Source organism: Ursus arctos, unplaced genomic scaffold (assembly GCF_023065955.2).
Source record: "Ursus arctos isolate Adak ecotype North America unplaced genomic scaffold, UrsArc2.0 scaffold_7, whole genome shotgun sequence".
In the NCBI taxonomy this organism is placed as follows: Eukaryota; Metazoa; Chordata; class Mammalia; order Carnivora; family Ursidae; genus Ursus; species Ursus arctos.
Window position 1 is genome coordinate 24,580,287 of NW_026623089.1, and position 19,080 is coordinate 24,599,366.

Consider the following 19,080-nt stretch of genomic DNA (forward strand, 5'->3'; position numbering starts at 1 on the left):
GCTGCCACATTAACCCCTCACTGCTACGATCCAGGAGTATGATTTTTTTTTTCATGCCCTCAGTATTTCTGATGAGCTGGAGGCTGCCGCTCACCCTGGATCAGGTGCATGGAGTTGACTGTGAGTGGGAGCTGGGAGCGCGCACGCCTCACCATCGTTCACGCTACCCAACTCGCACCCGTGTGGCTTCGGATTGGAATCCATGTTTGAATTATTGCTTGTTTTCATTCTTAGCCATCTTAATTCGTGCCATGCTTTTTCTGGACCTATTTGCGGCCCCCTCAAGTGAATATATCACGTAGACCGAACTCTGACTTCTTTGTAAAGGAGCTATTCTTTGCGAAGGACTGTTAGCCCTGGAGGGCTGCTCTAAAGATCGGAGCTCCTTCACGCCGGTGACAGGGGCTGCGCTCCACTCTGGCCAAGCCAGCCCCTCCTGCTACAGCCGGTAACTGGCAGAGCGATCAGTGCGCAGCTCGCAGCCCGTAGTTCACCAATGGCCTGAAAGCAGAGGCTGCGTTTCCCCGTGGCTTAGTGAAAAAAGGAAAAGAAACGCGGAACCTATAGGAAACCCAAGAAATCTAGCCCTGGGCAAAGTTTAGTTGTATCAAAGGGGAGGAAAGACTAGGCTCCAGCAGCTCTCCAGAACCCCGTTCCACGCTGCAGTGAAGGAAGAACAATAGAATTCCCAAGGAGGGGGAGGTCTTGAGGGCTCAAGGACACTGAGATCTGGAAAAATGGAAGGACGCGGAAAAGACGGGGGTGTTCATTCCATTCGGGGCCCCTGGCAGGGTCCCTGCTTCTCCTCCCCTCCCAGGCCCCCTCCCCCTCCCCGCCCTGGGCTTGAGCTGTGGAGGCCGGTGAGGTGAGTGACCCTGCCCTTGGTCTCCTGAGCTCTTGCTTGGCTTTCGTTCTCCGAGGAGTTTGTGCTGCTGGCTGTTCTCCTGTCTCTCCCACCTGGGCTCGCAGCCCACTCTGGATTTATTAGCTTGAATGGGTGGGACCTGCTTTACACCAGGGAAGGATTCCTGGAAGCATGGTTTGAGACTAGATTTGGGCAAATCGAACCCACTTTTCACTGCTCTGGAGTTACTCAAGGTTAAAAGAAACCATATTAGGAACCAGTCCCTTTGCGAACTTCGCTCTGTCCAGGTGTGTTTTTACGTAGTATTTGGGTGTCTCTTGTTTGGGGGTTCCTTCAAGTCAGGGGCACCTGTGCGACTGTTATGTGATTTCTCATAATCACCTGGACCTGACAAGAAGCAGGTTCAGCATCTCAGAAGTATCCTCGGTCACCGTATTTGGCCAGGAGCTGCAGGCACCTGGTTTTCTCAGAGCCTGGATTCTGGCTCATCTCTCTGTGCAGGGGGGATGGGCGTGCTGTGGGAAGGCCAAGGGAGGGGCCTCTCCACGCCTCCTGCCTCCCAGCACACACTGCTGCAGTCACCAGCTTGTCCCCATCACCCACTCCCTCTCTCTGTCCCAGGGGCCTCGTTCCTCCCCCTCCAAAACCTTCCACAGGCATTAGGCCATTGCACTCCTACAAAGAAGAGGAGGTAAGTATTTTTATCCCCATTGTACAGAAGGAAAGAGGCCCAGAGAAAGGGCTAAATGCCCCAGGATCAGGCAGCTGAGTGGCAGGGTAAGCAAAAGAAACGAGATTTTAAAAGAATTCTTGCCTCAGTTCTCTGCCCTCTGTGCCTCTTGAATTAATTGCTTTTTTTTTTTCACTTGAGTTTCCATATATTGAGCATGTGTTTAAGTGGTTTTCCCTGGAAAGAAAGGTGGTCTATTTCTCTAGAAAGATTCATTTCAGCTGTGGAGCACTTGCGTTATGGAGACTAGCAGGTTTCTGCTGGGAGAGTTAGAACATCACACAGGGCCTTGGCTGTTGCTAGGTGCAAATGCTGGATTTTAGGGATGTGAGCATGGAGGCTCAGAGAAGTTGAGCCACTTGCCCCAGGTCACAGAGCTGGTTTTCAGCCAAACCAGTTGTGCAGATTCCCAGTCTGGCACCCCTCACTTTCCACTGCCCCGACCCTGCTCTGTAGGGCCCTCGGTTATGTCACGGGGGGGGGGGGGGTGACGACAATGGGAGGGCAGGAAGCAGTCGGTCACAGCTGCTCACTTGGCTGTGCCTGCTCCGTGCTCCCTCATCCCGTCCCTCTGTCTCTGCTTTCCCAGCCCGCAGCCAGCAGTCTTGTCTGCCTCCTGGCTGGAGGGCCAGGGTTTGTGAGCCAGGGTCTCTCCTCTGTTCATTGTAAGGATGCTGGGGGGGGGGGGTGGCCTTCCCACCCTAGGAGAGGGCTTGCTCGGGTGGGCTGGAGACAAGGCACTCCAAAGTGAAGAGAGATTTGGGGTGGGAGCAGCGGAACTGGATTAATTCTGCAGATCCAGGAGACTGGGAAATAAATCATGTTTTTAAAAAGACAGGCTCGTTTCTGGTCCACTTCCCATTTTCCTTTGGAGAGCGAAGGGAAGGCCTGCTTATGGGGGGTGCAGGGGTGGGCATGAGCTTGGGTTGTTCCACACTTAGCAGTGGGGCTCAGTTTCCAGAGGCTGAGGGATTTTTTTCCTGTCCTGCTCCCCCCTGCCTGCCCAAATGCCTAAACCCCAAGGGCCTGGAAGGCCATCAGACCCTTCAAGGTGACTATTGAGAAAATCATCCGAGCAGCATAGACCTTGTGAACATTTAGTCTAGGCTGGGCCAAGGGTCCCCACTTTGCTCTCCTAGGATTTTCGGGTATCCCCCCATTGAGGAAGACAGCAGCTCCCCCTCTCTGACAGCCCTCATCTTCTAGCATGGGTGTTGGCAAACTACTGCCCATGGGCCAAGCCCAGCCCACCATGTAGTTTTGTAAATAAAGTTTTATTGGCACACAGCCCACTCACTCTTTTACAGATTATCAGGGGCTGCTTTTGCACTGTAACAGCAAAGGTAAGTAGTCTTGACAGAGACCACATGGCCTCCAAAGCCTAAAATAGCAACTCTGGCCCTTTACAGGAAAAGTTTGTTAACCCCTATTTCAGCAGAACAAGTCTTCCTCGGTTCTCCAGGCCTGAGCCAAATAATTTCTCTTGGCTCACTGAAAGAGGTTAGCATTTCCCAAAAGTTTTCCTTCTGAAGAACCCAAGAGAAACCAAAATGGAAGATGTACAAAGTAACAAAGCCAGCAGGGATGGATAGAGATGTGGACCCTCTTAGGTGTGTCGGCATCAGGCTGAGTGGGGCCAGATGGGAGAGCTGGGGTGGGCCTGGCACTAGGCCTGTCCAGGGTGCTTAGGATGGTCTTGCTGGGTGATGGCCTACTTGGCCACATTTGGGGTACAACAGCAGGGAGTTAGAGCCCCAGCTTCAAGCCTCAGAGGGCCTAAGTGTGTCTACCTTGTCTCAGCCCTACCAGGGCGTGAGAGCTGGGCCAGCACAGCTCCTGCTGCCCAGGGAGGCTTCTGGCTGCGGGTCCTGGTGAGAGGCTCCGGCCGTAGGATGTTTGTTTCTGGGTGCAGTCTCCAGGGTCTCTCTACCACCAGCTCCAGCTGACCTGGTGTTTGGGGGGTGTCTACAGGAAGGCATCTCTGGCTGCCAGCGTTTTCTTGGCACATCCAGTATCAAACGCTGCCAGGTTCTCAACCTTGCAGCTCCAGGAGGATGATTTTCCTGGTAGCCCAGGGTTGGTTTGAACCGAGCTCATGGGAGATGTTGCTGATGGTGGCTAACCATCATTGAGCACTGACTGTATACCAGGCACTATGCTGAGCACTTACTGCATATTACCTCATTAATCCTCGTAGCTACCTAGAAAGTAGGTATTTCATCTCATCTCCATTTTTACAAGTGAGGGAAGGGTTCAGGGAGGTTCAGTGAGTCCCTCATAAGGCAGCATCCACAGACTTCAGGGGCCTTGCTAGATCTGGCCTTGCCAGATCCCTTCTGCTGGTTACAGTGAGAGCTGGAAGGGCCAGGCTTCCCAGTTCTGCATGGGGAGCCAGCCAGCAACTGGTAGGTGACTTGCTGAGCAAGGGAGAATCAGGTGCTTTAAATGATGGGTGGCGTCCACTGGTCACCCGGAGTCTGTGGCCCCACACAAGATGGGCACGGTACTAGCTGTGTGACCTTGGGCAAGTTACTTAACCTCGCTGGTTCATTTTCCCCTCTACAAAGTGGAGGAAGTACCTTATGTAGGGTTATTCTGAAAAGCAAATGAATTACCACATGTACGTGTTCAGCGTGATGTTTGGTGTAGAGTAAATGCTACGTAAGCTTTTTCTGCTTTACGTTATCTTTACTATCTGTCATTGGGTCAGACAGCTTTCCTGGCCAGCACTGGGTGCCCCTCAGACTTGCATCTCAGCGTTTCCTTCTCCTTGTCCCCACTGCAGCCCACACTGTGCTCCTTTGGAGGCAATGAGAAATGCATCAGAGAAAGCACCCGCCAGGGCTGATCCCAGACCCAGTTCCGTTTCTGGCTCTGCTAGTCTGTGCTTATGGGAACTTGGTTTCCTCCCCTGTAAAATGGGGTGAAGAATGCAGACCCCCCCTCAAGGGATTGTCATAGGAAGTAAACGAGTCTCTGTATACTGTAGGTAGACTGTCAGTGCTTATTATATGTTGACCCTCTGATATTCTAGAATTGTTCGCCCCACTGATTAAGCTGAGAGCTTTCTGCCTCATCACATTATTATATCACATGGCACCATCATATGTTCTTTTACGTTCTTTGACTTCGCTCCTCCCTCTTGGCAGGAGGTCAACTTCTAACCTCATTTCACAGATGAGGAAACTGAGGCCCAGATCAGACATGAATGTCTGAGCCTGGGCCAGAGCCCTCATCTCTGATGGTCACTGAAGGTCCCCGTCCTTCTGCGTTGGAGTTGGAGTGTTTTAGAGAGTCCAGACTGACACTTCCCTCCATTCTGCCCCAACCTGCCTTCCTCACTGGGTAGGGCTGGGGCTAGGGGTGGGCAAAACAGCAGAGCCCAGTGGTGCAGTGCCCCACGACTGGAGACTGGCCTTGGGCTCGCCAGCCCTGGTGTTTGAGGTTCCGAGTCCGTGCTGCTGAGCCTGCTGGCCTGGTGAGGATCCTCAGAGCCACCAGGCTCTGTGGGGCCAGCCACCCACCCACATGGCCAGAGAGAAAGGTCCAGGCTGCTTTCTCCAGGCAGTGATAACCCATGGGCCCCATTCCAGGCAGGGATTGTGTAGGATTCTCTGTGCTCCAGAGGATTCCTGTATTTCGGCAGACACCTCATTATCCCCATCCCCGCCGGCCGTGTCCCAGAGCCTCTGTAATCACTCCGGCCCACGCCCAGCAGCCAGCCCAGGGCCAGGAAATCACTCCCCTCCCCTCCCCCGCCTTCCGCCGCCAGCCCAAAGCGGTGCCTGCAGCCACTCGCCTGGTGGACCTCCTGCCTGCCTAACGGTTCTCTCTCCTCCTCTGATTCTCCTCTCTCTCCTGCTGCTGCTTGCTCTCGGGGGGACTCGGAAGTGTGGCTCTCCAGCTGGGCTGAGTCTCCCAAGAAGGACGTGACAGGTACTGCCTTGAGTGCATGTGTGTGGGCGCGTGTCCCGGGCATGCGCGTGTGGGAGCCGCCGGCCGCATGCTTCCCTGGGATGGGTCGCCGCCCTCTGTCGGCACGCCGGCCGTCCTCTGGGCCCCCTCCTGCCCTGCCCTGCCCTGTCCTGGCTGTGTGAACTTAACCTCCCTGAGCGGTGTGCTGCCACCTCCCGGGGAGCCCGGCACGCGGAAAGCCCTCGGGTGATGGCGAGGCGACCATCGTCTTGTATGATGGCTCAGCTGGCCATCCCTGTGAGGTGGGCCGGCCAAAGACAGTCAGTCTCACTGAGGCAGAGAGCTGAAGTCTCACACCCCCCCGGCCTAGTTTCCCGTGGTCCTCACTGGGGAGCTGCTTGCAGCAGGGCGGGGAATCCTGTGACCGATGTCGCTGCCTCCGTGCCCCGGAGCTGCCTCTGCCCCAGTGGCCTTGCCGGGCTTTGGGCTGCCTGGTCCGCGATGGGCCTCAGGGACTCAGGCCTGTGCCCTGTGTCTGGGCAGAGCTAGGCCAGGGGTCAGGGGCTTTCCTTTAGCCTCTGGTCTTACGGGACCAGGGTTCTCCGCTGCTACGGGGAGATGGTGGCATGCAGAGGGGTGGGATTTCCAGAAGGGGCTTCTAGGAGCCTCTCCATTTCTGAGAGTGCTAAAACACAAACACACACACACACCCCACCACCACCACCACCACCACCCATTTTGCCCAAACCTGAGAGCAGAGATTCAGGCTCAGGAGTTGGGGGACAAGGCAGAAGGGTCAGAGGTCACATAGGCTGGGCCAGCCCCTGCAGTCAGCCAAGGCTCAGCCCTTCCCCACCACAGCTGTGCACAGGGAATGGGAGGTGGATATCCTGGGAGGGGGCCAGAGGAGAAAGGCAGCAGGCAGGAGGACCCTTTGCCTGTCCCAAGCTCCTTGCAGTCATCCTTCTGGTGTTGTCTGTGACGAGGGCCTGGGCCTGACTAATCACTGGGCTCCTGTCCCTTTTTCCCCTCTCCATGAGCCAGTGAGCCAGAGCCCACTTGGCCTACAACAATACATTTTATTCACGAAACGTATAGCCTGGCCGCCCAGGGGCCTATAGAGAAACCGGCAGGCCAAGTCCAGCCTGGGAGGAACCAGTTGTGAGGGGCTCGGAGGACCTTTGGTGGGATGCCAAGGTTTGGGGGGGTCACTGAGAACATGGGAAGCCTGGGGCGGGGGCCACCACAGGGCTTGGCTTCTCAGGATAAGCCCAGCTGTTTGGAGTGAGAGGTTGAGGGGAAGCAGTGTGGGCTGGGGAAAACCAGCCAGACTAGGAGTTCAGGGCTGGAGTCTTAGGCAAGCCGCCAGCTCTCTCTGGGCCTTAGTTTCCCCATCTGGAATGTCAAAGAGTGCATGAGACAGGAAACTCAGAGGTAAGGGGCTGATGTGGGGGATTCTTGTAGATAAGAGGCCTGGGGCTGCTTAGCCTGGCATCCTCCCCTGAGTGGGCCCAGGGGGCTCTGATCGGGCTCTCCAGCTGGCAAGGATCCACTGCCTGCCAGGAGATGTGGTTTGAGAGAATGTTTCAGGGACACAGCCGCAGCCACACTTTTCCTGGCGCCTGTGGCCCTTGCCTTGAGCTGCCTGCTGGTTCTGAGGCTGCAGGGGAAGCTGAAGCCCTCCTGTTCCTCCCCAAATCTCCCATTTCCTGTTTGCTTTATAAACAGTGTCTACAGTTTACATAGGGCATTAACTCTGTCACCTAGTTCCATGCACAGAACAACCCATTGAGGGTAGGTACTGGTACTGTACCTGTTTAAAATGAGGAAACTTGAAGCTCAGAGAGATTAAGTGTCACAGGGTCACAGAGGTTAAGGGTCACAGAGCCAGTAAGGGCAAAGCAGGACTGGACCTCAGACTGTCAGACTTGAATCTTCTGCTTTTGCATCATGAATCACAGGCAGCTGAGGCCAGTGCCCTGTGGCATCAGTCCTGGGGCAAGTACTCTCACCAGGGAGACTCTTGTCTAAAGCACACAGCTGACTGGGGCTCAGTGCCCCACCAACAAATCCAGCGGAGGCCAGGAGTGAACACCATGGCTGGAGTAAAATCAGGCAGCTCCTAGAGGGCCAGAGACAGTTGGGTAGAATTGGGGTTGGTGGAAGACAGGAAGGCATTCCAGGCAGGGGGGAACAGGTGAGGCAAAGGCTCGGAGGTAAGTGTGGTGGGCACATGGTGCCCTCAGTACATATGTTGACTCAGGAATGTGGCCTGGAACAGGGTGGTTATGTGTCAGGGAGCTTGGGGAACTCAGATGGTCAGAAAGACTGAGCTTGAATTTGGCCTTTATTCTGTAGGCAACAGGGTCCCATTGAAGGTTTTGGAGCAGGGGACTGACTTGGCAGAAGCCTCATTTCGAAGTTTAAGTTGGCAGGCAGCATCAGGTCGGAGCCAGGCGTCCATCCAGGTGGTAGTTGGAGGAATGCAGGTGTGGGGAAGGGCTCCAGAGACCTCCAGACCCCCGCCAGGGGCTCTGAGTAACAAGGGGCCCATGCCTGGACAAGACTGTTACAAAGTCCCCCTTCCAACCCCAGAGGGGCTCTCCTCTCTAGAAGGGGTACACCCCTTCTCCGTGCCTCTGTCAGACCCTTCCTATCTAAAGATGAGAGGCTTCATCCACTGCCCCTGCCCCTCCTCCTCCTTTGGGCTGACTCCGCCAGCCCCCAATTTTCCAGGCCTTGGCTGGGAGGGGATCCAGAGCAGCCTCTGTGGGATGACATCACCCACCGGCCCGCCTGCCGAGTAATCCACTCTCATCTGGATACCTGCTCGCCGCACATGCCTGCCTGGGCAGCCCTGGGCAGGCGACATCCTGAGAGGCACGTGCCAGAGAGAGGGAGCTGGGAGTCTGCATGTGCTGGGGGAGGGGAGAGCAGCCAGGAGGGCGGAGTGTCTGTGTGTCCATCTGTCCATCCCACAGCCTTTGGAGCAGCCTCCAAGAGGTGCCACCTCCTGTCTTCTGTGCTCTGGAATCCCTGGAGAACATTCTCTTTCCTTCCTGTGTCCCAAAATGTCAGTCTTCAGAAAGCTTAGGCCAAATTTCCAAGGGGCTGGGGGGCCAGGACGGTGGAGGTGGGATTTTTTCCCCCTCTTTGAAATCTTGCCTCAGATTTCTTTGGCTTGCATTAAAGTAAGCTGAGGTCTCTCCACTGCCCAGCACCCCAGCTTGTCCTCTCTAGCAGCTTCTGGCCACAAACTCATCGCTCCTTGCTCTTCTGTGCCTCTGTTTCCCCATCTCCCCTTTCCCCCTTCCACAGTTGTCCAGTTTTCCTGAATGTCAGAGGTGAGGCCCTGCCTGCTTTAGCTCTAATGGCTCAAAACGAGCCACGAAGTCACTCCGATCATCTGTCTGCCCGTTTGTTCATTTCCTTCATTCATTTTGCAAACACTAACTGAATGCCTGCTACCTACTGGGCCCTGTGGTCTGCTCAACAGATGTAGCAACAGCCAACAAAGAACCCACACTCCAGTCTTTATCAAACACCACCTGTGTGCTGGGTGTGGGAAGATAGGGTGAGGAGGCTCCCTCTGGGAACCAGGGATCAATGGCTCTCTGCAGGCGGCATATAGTAGAGAAGTTCAGAACACCAGCGACCCCCTGTCTGGTGGGTGTGGATTCAAGTCCCAGCTGTGTGACCTTAGGAAAATTGCTCACCCTCATGAGCCTCAGTCTGCCTATGTATAAAATGGGTCTGTAACAGAACGTACCACATAGGGTAGTTGTGAGGATCCAGCAAGACAGCAAAATGATGCAGTTGGGTGCTTGGCATCGTGTTGACCGTGAGTGAGCCCCTGAGGGTCTGCTGTTAATTGTCCGTATAATCTGGGCTCTTGGGATTTGGAAGCTCTCTAACCCACGGGAACTCCTCTTTTCTGTTTGAAGCCTGAGTTTTCCTTCCCTACAAACTGGAAAGGGAGCGCCTGTAAAAGGGCAAGGGCTGGACCTTTTTGTGTTAGGTTCACTGCAGAGGTGCTCTTGGCCACAGAGACACTGCCGTCCCCCCAGGGGCACGGTGGGAGGTAGTCTCTGTCAGCACCATGCCCGGCACTGCCTCTGTCCGGCTGGCAGGGGCAGGCGCAAAAGCTGGCCCCATGTGAGTGCAGAGTGGGCTGGCCCTACTGCCCAGCTGTTGGTTGCATTTCTGCCTGAAATCCGATCCTGGCTTTGGTGGAGCTGCCTGGGATTGTGCATGCGCATATCCATGTGGCAGGGCTCAGCAGGGACAGGGTCCCTTCTGGGGCTCCAGAGGGCTGAGCCGGGGCTGCAGGCCCCACACCTCATGGGAGAAAACCGTCAGGGGCAGTGAGTTTCTTTCCTTCCATTGCTCCCTGCCCTGGGTGGGATGGGGCCTTCCTCATGGAAAGACCCAGAGCTCTAAGCAGTGCCTCTCTCCCCTTGCCCTGCTGCACCTAGGAACCACAGGGGAGGAGGGAGTGTCCAAAAAATACTGACCAGTTAAATCTGGACCTCTGCGGGTGGGACCCAGTCTTTGGTATTCTTTAAAAGCCCCCCGGCCAATTCTGTGGAGCCAAGTTGAAGATCATTGTGCTAGAAGAATGAGTGTCTAGAAATAGAAATCAGAGAGGCAGTTCTTTAATGGAAAGAGGGATGGGCTTGAACCTAAAACAGTGAGTTTGGTTCTCTCCATAGCAGCTGTGTGAGCTGAGGCAAGCCTCTTGCCCTCTCTGGGCCTCTGAGTTGTCTTTTGTGAAATGAGAAGGTAGAAAGGTTGTGGTGAGGATAAAATGGGACAGGGTACATGCCTGACACAGAACATGTGCCGAGTTAGACTTAGGCGTGTAAGGAATGTGGCTGTAGACTAAAGCACCATGGGAGCCATAGGAAGCCTCGGGACCCTCTCAGCCATTACTATAGCCATGCAGGTGGTGTGAATCCCCTAGCCTTCCAGGAGATTGACAGATGTATGGGGTGGTAGACACATAAAGTGTGCTAGGAATTCCCTTTGGGCTGCAGGTGGTCTGGGAAGGCTTCCTGTAGGAGGTGACCAATAGGTCTCTGGTTTGTGGTTCCTTTCAGCTCCTAGCAGGGCATGCCCTGTCTTAGGTGTTTTGTCCCCACCTCTGGGAGACTCTAGCCGATCTGCCCTCCTTCTGCAGAGCCCCATCTTTTGACCCCTCAATTGCCAGAGGGTGACTGGACACTTGCCAGAGCCTGACTACAAGGCCCAGCACTAGAAGGTAGAGGGAGACTGAATCAGTCTCCATGTGGCCAAAAGGCAGCAACCAGACTGGAGTGAAGCCGGCCTAAGGCTGGTCTGCCTGCACCAGGCCCTGGGCTCAGTGGCAGCGCCTTGGTGAGCTGAACTTGAGGAAAAGTTGGGGGGGGGGTTGGAGGGGGCAGGCTGGGCTCGCCTGGCTGCTGGCGCTGGGACTTTCTTCTTGGGTTTCAAGTAAACAGTCTCGGCCCTCCTCCCCCTCCCCTGCCTCCACCCCTGGCTCCTCATTCGATGGGTCTCATGTGTTTCTATTTAAGGGTTGAGAGTAAACCCCAGTGATTGGCGGCCTCAAACCCTCTTGACTTCTCGCCTGGGCCCGGGCTGTGGAGACTTCTCTCCTACTCGCTCCTTCTCCCTCCCGAGGGGAGGACCACTGCCTCTTTTCCCCGGGTTCACAGGGGCTGGGGGAGAGGCACGAGCCCTCCTCCTTGCCTTGCCTTTCTCTCTCTCCTCTGCTCGGCCTCAGCCCTCATGGGCGGCCCTCCCGACCCGCCCCTGCCAGCCGAGGGGTCTGGGGAGACCACGTCCGCACCAGGCCTCTCCTCCCGCTCGCTCGTCCTGGGCTGTGACTGACTCATCACAGCGGCGGGCTCTTCCTCTCCGCTTCCCGGGCCGCCGCTCGGCCCCGGCTGTCCCCCCTCCCCCGGCCCGGCTCCCCATGTCCCCCGGTCCCCGCGGCGCAGCGGGCCGGTGTGGGGCCTTGCTATATGGCCTGGCCTTGGGGCCCGGCGAGCTGCGAGCCCTGGCTGCGGGCGGCCCCTCGGAGCGGCAGCGGCGCTGGCGACGGAGCAGCCTCCCCCGATGGACAGGGGGCGCCCCGGCCGCGGGGCCATGGCCGGCCGCTGGCTCACCGCGTGCTTTCTGCCCTCGCCAGGTGCCGACACCAACGCCGAGCCCATGATCCTGGAACAGTACGTGGTGGTGTCCAACTATAAGAAGCAGGAGAACTCGGAGCTGAGCCTCCAGGCCGGGGAGGTGGTGGATGTCATCGAGAAGAACGAGAGCGGTGAGTGCCCAGATGGCCGGCCTGGCTCCCGGGATGGACGGGCAGACAGACGGATGTCTGGCTGGTTTTGTTCCCTACCTCCTCCCCCACCTCTGCAGCTGTACGTTATTTCCATCTGGTGGGGGAGAGGGCTGAGGAGGCCGAAGTTTCCCCTGTTGGTTTGGGCTGCAGGCCAGCACTTTGCCTGGTGGTGGAGGAATGTCTCCCCAGCCCAGGGAAATGAACCGGCTTGTGTGCGTGCGAGGCCAGGGTGGCAGAAGCCAGTTCAATGGCCCAGCCCTGTTCGGGGTCCCCGTGCCCACTGAGGCTCCAGGGAAGGTGGCTCCCGGCTCAGGGGCACCTTAGGGCAGCTTACCCTGTCGGCGCCATCTGCCAAGCCAGGGTCCAGACAGGGGCGAAGAAGCCGACTGGCTGGTGGGGAAGGCCGGCCATGACGTCACTGTGGGGCCAGGGTTCTTGGACCCCTGGCCGGCTGTCTCAGGAAAGGCTAGGCCTGTGGGGTTTGGCTAGTGTCTGGGTGGTGAGCTGAATGCCTCCTGCAGAGCTGAAGGCCGCCAGGACCTAGGAAGAGGGCCCAGACAGGGGGATAAGGAGGCCGGGGAGGGCCCGATGGCAGCGCCCTGTCATTGGGAGCTGAGGCTTTTGTCTCGTCTGGGGCCCTGCCCATGGCTCTCCAGGGGCTGCTGGTTCCACGGTCCTCACCCGGGCCACAAGTGTGGCAGGCGTCTCTGTAGGTGGAGAAAGGAGGGTCTGAATCGGTCAGTCTGAGGTGCAAGGCCAAGACATCCCTCAGCAGTTTGCCCATATCCTGCTGGGGCTTGAATTAGTTCCTGGGGTGTTTTGTTTTGGTTTCAGTTAGCTGCAGGGGAGGGTCCCTTGCACGGGATCCTCTTTGGGCAGTATTTGGACACTCCCAGAGGGGAGGGGCCTGTTTTCCTTTTCCTGTCCTACTCAGTTCCTTTCCCTTCCAATATTTTGAGCTCTGAAAGGAGGGCAGACCAAGGGCTGACTGTACCCATTCTATAGATAGAGTAACCAAGGCACAGACAGACTGAGGGGAAATGAGTCCTCTGAGGGCGAAAGCAGAACAGGGACATTCCCGGGCCCCTGGTTCCTATGCCTTTGAGCAGCAAGTAGCTGTAGAGATGCTGAGGAAATCCCAGCAGACCTCCTGGGGGAGGTGAGCTGAGGCTCCTGCTGCAGGAGGCCCAGGATCAGTGCTCCCTGAGAACAGAGCTGTGATGCCAGCACAGGTCAGACTCCTGGCCCTCCTGGGTCTGGGGTCTTCACAGACCTTTCAGAGAGGTCAGGCTTTGTCCTTGTGCTTGGAGTCATTGGCAAGGTGGTTGGCAGAGGCCGTCCCTACCCGACGGAGCCACACCCCTAGCCTAAGGCCTGAGCCCTTCACCCAGGTGCCCGCACTGGTCTCCTGCCTGCACACCTTTGCCTTCAGCCTCTGTCCTAGTACCAGCCCTACTTACCCGTCCCCACCCCTCACCCTGCCTACCCCTCACCGCTGCCCCCCGGGAAGCTGGCATTGTCACAAGGGCCTGGCTCTAGAAACCCTGAGCACCTCCGGACCCAAAGGAAGGGATCTCTGATGGTGGAATTGGAGGCGCCAGCTGAGAGATACGTTTTGGAGCTTGCTCCGGGGGGAGAGATGTGCCCACTTCTCTGTATAAGGTCAGGGCTGTTCAGAAGTAGAGTTCTGGCTTAGAGACCCTCCTGCCACCTCCCCTGCCTTGTGTCACCAGCACAACTATATAACCCCCATGGTTCTGGGTACCCGCCACTGGCCAGGATGGGGAAGAACCCATACCAAAGTAAGTCAGCATGCTCGGGGACTCTGATTCCCAGGGATGTCTTTCCTCTACCTTCCCATCCCATACCCAGGATTCTAGGAATACTTGGAAGTCCTGCCTAGTCGGGGGGTGGGGAGGCCTTGACAGAGTGGGGGGCCTAGAAAAAGCATAGAGACACCTCTGCTCCTGAGAGGAGTCCCTGATGGCTGTGTGAGGGGGCTCAAGCAGCCTCACTCCCCAGTCTGACTCACAGACCCTCAGAGGGAGCCACTGTCCCTGGAAGCAGGATTCTGCCCACCACCTACTGGCTGGGTGGCTGCAAGTCCCTTAATCCCTCTGGGCCTCAGTTAACCCTTCTGTAAAATGGAGATAATTTGGTGGCTGCTTAGAAGCAGGAACTGGAGTAATGATCCCCCTAAGCCCTCTTCTCAGGTCTGAACTCCATGGCTGGGAGCCTCTTTAGGGCCTAGTCAGATAGAGCCTCCCTGAACATGGCTCTTCTCCTTCTCCAGGACTTTTGTGTCTTTACTGTCGGTGGAGAGAGCTGCTCAGCAGCGGGCGTTTGCACCTGGACCCTGGAGCGCTATGTTCCCCATGCAAACCCACACTATCTGTTGCTGGCAGAAACCAGGGGGCCTGGAGTATACAACCCGTTTAACCAGAGAAACTAAGTGGGTGGAGGGGAGAGAGCAGGAGGACCAAACTGCAGATCGTTGGGACAGTGGTTTCCCCGTTGAAGGATGCTGGAAGGCCGAGGTGGGGGAGGGGAGCTGTGTTGTGCACCCTGTAAGTGGGCTTTGGAAGCAGTGGTAAGCGAGGCTTTTGAACTCTGTAACAAAGACGCAATTGTTATGCCTCTGACCTTGGGACATGGTGGGCGTGTTCAGGCATTTCCACTCCAATTGTTGGGGCAGTAGCCCCATTTAGCACCATCCCCACCCCCCAGGGGCCTTGCCTTGCTCACTGAAAGTGGGGACTCTGCCTGTGTCCCCTTCTCTCTTGGCTAGACGTCCCTCAAGTAGAGTGTCTACAGAGGGGTCCACCAACCTCTGGCTGCTCATCCAAGCCCTCTGGCTGGGACCGCAGCCACCCAGCGATTTGGAGGTGTGGTTGTGCCAGGGCTCTGTAATCTCATTGGTCTAAAGAGAGATGTGTCTGGAAGGCAATTCAGAGTAAACACCTGGTACCATGTGATAGGTATCGTTTTACTGGAATCAGGACATGACCCCTTGCAGTAGAAGGCTCTTTAACAATTTTGTGGCTGCGGTAACAGGCTGAGAGGTTAAGTCGTTTTCTTAGAGTCCAACAGCTGAGATCTCTGCCCTCGACGAGGACGTGGTGGGGGGAAGGTGAGAACGGGCTCATCCCAGGTAGGACTGCCACAAGCTGGAGACGCTGCAGGTTGGGGAGAGACACGGGCTGGGTGAGACGACCACAGGTCTCCCGGGAACATCGTTGCAGAAGGATGACTCTGTGTCCACCTTCCAGCGTGGTGGGCATAGGTTGTGGGAATTCCAGTTGTTAATTGTTCCTTGGAACTTGGGCCAAGCAATAGCCAAGAGGATCTGATGTGTACCCAGCACCGAGGACAGGCCTATTCCCGGGAATGTAGATGGACAGAAGTCAAGGACCCCCAAAGTGGGACCTGAGTGGCTTCAGGGAGAGCCTTTTTGATCAAGGAATGGTCCTGGGGCCGAGCCAGAAAGCACTCTTTTTCTCTATTCACGAACAGGGACAAATCCAGCAGAAAGATTAAACAGCTTTGCTTGCTTTGACAAGCCACTGTTATCTTGTCCTTGGGAACCCCACCACGCTTCCCCCAGAGAGCAGTACCTGAGACACCTCCTTTGTGGGACATTCTTATGCCTCAAAGACCACATTGGCTTCACCTTCAAGCAGGTATAATCTAGTCTGACTTCTGGCAGTGTGCCAGTTGCTCTGGTCTCTGTGTTGAGCAAAGCTTGTCTCCAATCTTCCAGGATTGCTTCCTTCTTCTTAGGACTAGAGGCCCGGGCCGACGCGGGGGGTTACAAGTCACCAGATGCTCATTCTTTTCCTGCCTCTGCTTTCCTTCTCTGGGTCTTTGTTTCTTTCCTGGCCCCAGCGTGATAACAGTGGGAGTTCTTAAACTTCCTCGGAAGCACAGAGCTAGAGGACTGAGACCAAAGCATTGTGCTGGCAAGGAATTTTGAGCTCCCCTGGTCCATCCAGGTGAGAAACTGTACAGGTGAGAACACTCAGCCTTGGGCAGTTTGCACATCTCCATCCCCTCCAAAAATCACCGCTTTAGTCCCAACTGAGTACTGAACAGAGGACAGAAATCCACTCAGACTTGCTCGAGAGACTCCTGAAAGGCTGCAGAAAAATCTCACTGAACCAGACGGTGTGAAGTACATCCCAGCCTCATGGGAACCAGAGAGTTGGCCCGAGCCAGAGCAGCCATGCTTGTCTCTGCCTCGCTCTTGGGTATACCCTGTAGACATCAAACCCAGGGGTCTTCTCCCTGCAGAGCGGCCTGCCTCCTGCTCCCGTCCACTTAACATCTGCTGTTGGTCTGTAGGGACCAGACTGCAAGACTTTTCAGTGGCAGTCACTGCCACCCCCTGACTGTGACGTCCCATTCTCTGAGTTCAAAATTTGAAGTTCGACTCTGAATCCGATTGGTTCCTGGCCAGCCAGTGAACCGGCAGACCTTAGATCAGGTGTCCCGCCCTGGGCCACTCAGCTGTGTCTGGGAGAAGCCCTGCGGGGTGTAAGCATGGCTGCCCGGCCAAGCTCCTCAGCAGTGGCTGTTGGAGAGCAGGTTTTAAAGGACAGATAGAGGGGCCAGGTACCCAAAAAGGTGTTGGGCTGCAAACCCTGTCACTTGTTTAGCAGCTGTGTGTGTAGTGGAGAAACAAAGAATCTGGACTCTGAGTACTAGGTTTAAGGTCTCATGCTACCCTGACTTCGTGATGCGCGTAGGAATCCCTTGGTTTCCTCACCAGTGTAAGGGGGCAGCGGGGGCAGTGATGCACACTGCGTGGGCTTTTCGGGACGGGGCATCGGATGTAACCGTTCATTGTTTGACAGAGAAGACAAGCTAAGAAGCTTTCCTCTCAGATTTGTGGGTCGTGATGGTTTTGTCCTGTCAAAGATAATGCATTCTCCAGCCGTGTGTGTTTTGAGTTGGAATCTTTTCAACATTGACGGATGTATCTCTTCTGTTACTTTGAGATTTCCTGATGAACGTTGTTATAACTGGTTCTACAAGGGCTTTTTATAAGGGAGAAAAGTACTTATGTAGTGTTCATTTATCCGCGCATTCATTCATCTCACAGTTCTTGAATACCTCCTTCGTCCCAGGCCCCGTGCTGGTTGGGTGCATAGCCATGAGGTTCCTGCCCTTATGAAGTTTAGACTCCACTCAGTGAGAGCATTCCAGACACTTAAGGGGTGGACTGTATGGTGAGGCTGGGGCAACCTTGCAGATCGGCGACGTCTTTGGTGGACTTCTCTGATGTAGCTTCTGTGTCATCGGCTTAGACCATGTGCTTACTGAGGAACCATCCGATCGCTCGTTCAGACTGCCAAGCTACCCTAGAAAAGAGCTATCCTGATAAAGACAGGATAGGCTGTTTCTAGAAACGCAGGTTTATTGTAGCCTGCATTGCAGATAAGTAAACTAACACTCTAAGCTCTGCCACAGCCTTTTAAGAGTTTGGTTCCAATGAGCCAGCTGCCAGCTGCGTGTGGTAACTGGTCCCCATGAGGTCCTGTCTCAGCTGTCAGACAGCCTTGGTCCTCTGACCTCTCTTCTCTTCCTAAGTATAGTGCATGCACGTTCCTGCTACATCAGCCAAATCAGCAATTTCCAAAGTCCATTCTGGTCTAAGACTGTCTCTGGCGTGCAGTTCTCTGCTTCACAAAGCTGGCTGCAAAGGGAAAGGGCCGCAGAGCATAAATCCAGGAGCAGAAGCTGGCATCCTAAGTCCACCTGGGGCCCCTTAGCCCACTTTATTCACTGCAGGCTGGAGATTGTTTTGAGATGGCAGGATAGCCTAGCGATGAAAAACAGGGACTTCAACTTAGATAAGACTGGTTTTCATCTTGACTTGGCACTCGCTAGTGGTGAGCCTGGGAAAGTTAGTTGGGTCTTCTGAGCGTCTGTTTCCTTACCTGTAAAGTGGGGATAATTGTACCCACAGCCAGAGGGTTGGCCAGTTCGGGAGGAATTCAGTGCTTGGTGCAGGGCCTGGCACACAGTAAGTGCTCAGGACATGGTGGTCACCAGGAAGACTGCTGGACGAGGGCAGTCCTGCCACAGATTGATCTCGGGGCCCCCGGCACGCCTGTTTTCCTCTTATGGCCTCAGTTTCCCTGCCTGGCCAGAGAATGGATTGCACTCAGTAGTGTCTGAGGAGTCTCTCAGCCCTGCTGGTTTGCAAGGTGGGTAGGGCAAACAGGGTGCTTCCTGCAGGTCAGGGAAGCCCCAAAACCATGTTGGAGACCAGAGTTGCACCTTCAGAGCCCTTGCTTGGGTAGCTGTCCATACCCTAACCTGTGACAGGAAGAGCTGGAGACAAAAGTCAAGCTCCTATTGGTGACCCAGAGGCGGGATCCTCACGAGGTCACAAGCTTCGTGCAAGGCTGAGGGAAGAGGACCGGCTCACCCGTGACCCCTCACGCTGGCTTGACATCACTCTGTGGCTCTGTTGTGTGGCACGGAGCTGAACTACGGGGGACTCACAGAGTCAGGGAGGGCTGCCTAGAGGCATCGAGCCGGGCCTTGGCGAGAGAAGGGGTTAGATAGGCAGAGAGGTGAAGGAATTCCAGGTCCACATGAGGGAATCCCAGGTGGAGGGCTGGGCCTGCTGGGGCTGAGACAGCAAGGCAAGTGTCTGGCTGCCTCTAGCAGGTGTGTCCTGACGAAGAAAGTGGACATTGGGCCTCAGTGGAGGGGGAGGAAGGATAGGGCCACGGGAAGCTGATGAGCCGGAGAGGGACGTGAGGACGGTGGCGCTTGAAGCCGCGGTCCAGCTGTGGGGAGGAAGGCGGCAGGGGCAGGTGCCTCGCAGAACTGGCCCTTGCTCTCTCGTCGAGCTAGATCTGCACAGGCTGTTGTCAGGGAGGCGGCCAAGGGCTTGTCAGCACTGAGCACGGCCAGGGCCAGCCACCTGCCTGGAGCCAGCGGCCAGACGGCTGGGGGGAACCGTGGCCATCAGGGCGCTGCCGTGTCTCGCCTCCACTGGCTCAGGTTGGGCACACGGGGTGGCTGGTCACTCTGACCTCATGGTGGCTCCGTGGACCTAGCGTGTCTTAAAGCCATTCCCCTTGAACAGTCATTTCTGAGTAAAAGGTGTGTTTTAGCAGTGACCTTGGAAATCCAGCTCTAGTGAGTACCCGAGTGATGCCAGCTTCTCTCCGCACCAGGGCAACACCCGCTGCCTTCTGTTTTGGGGGGCAGATAGGTTTACACTGAGTC

General features: G+C 55.9%; 1 protein-coding gene across 1 annotated transcript in view; it reads left to right on the plus strand.

Moving 5' to 3' along the window:
• SH3PXD2A (SH3 and PX domains 2A) overlaps positions 1 to 19,080 on the plus strand; it is a 230,524-nt gene that overhangs the window by 161,412 nt on the left and 50,032 nt on the right. Inside the window, 2 exon segments of the mRNA XM_026494048.4 lie at positions 5,487 to 5,531; positions 11,683 to 11,814. Of these exon segments, the coding sequence (XP_026349833.1) occupies positions 5,487 to 5,531; positions 11,683 to 11,814 (177 nt within the window).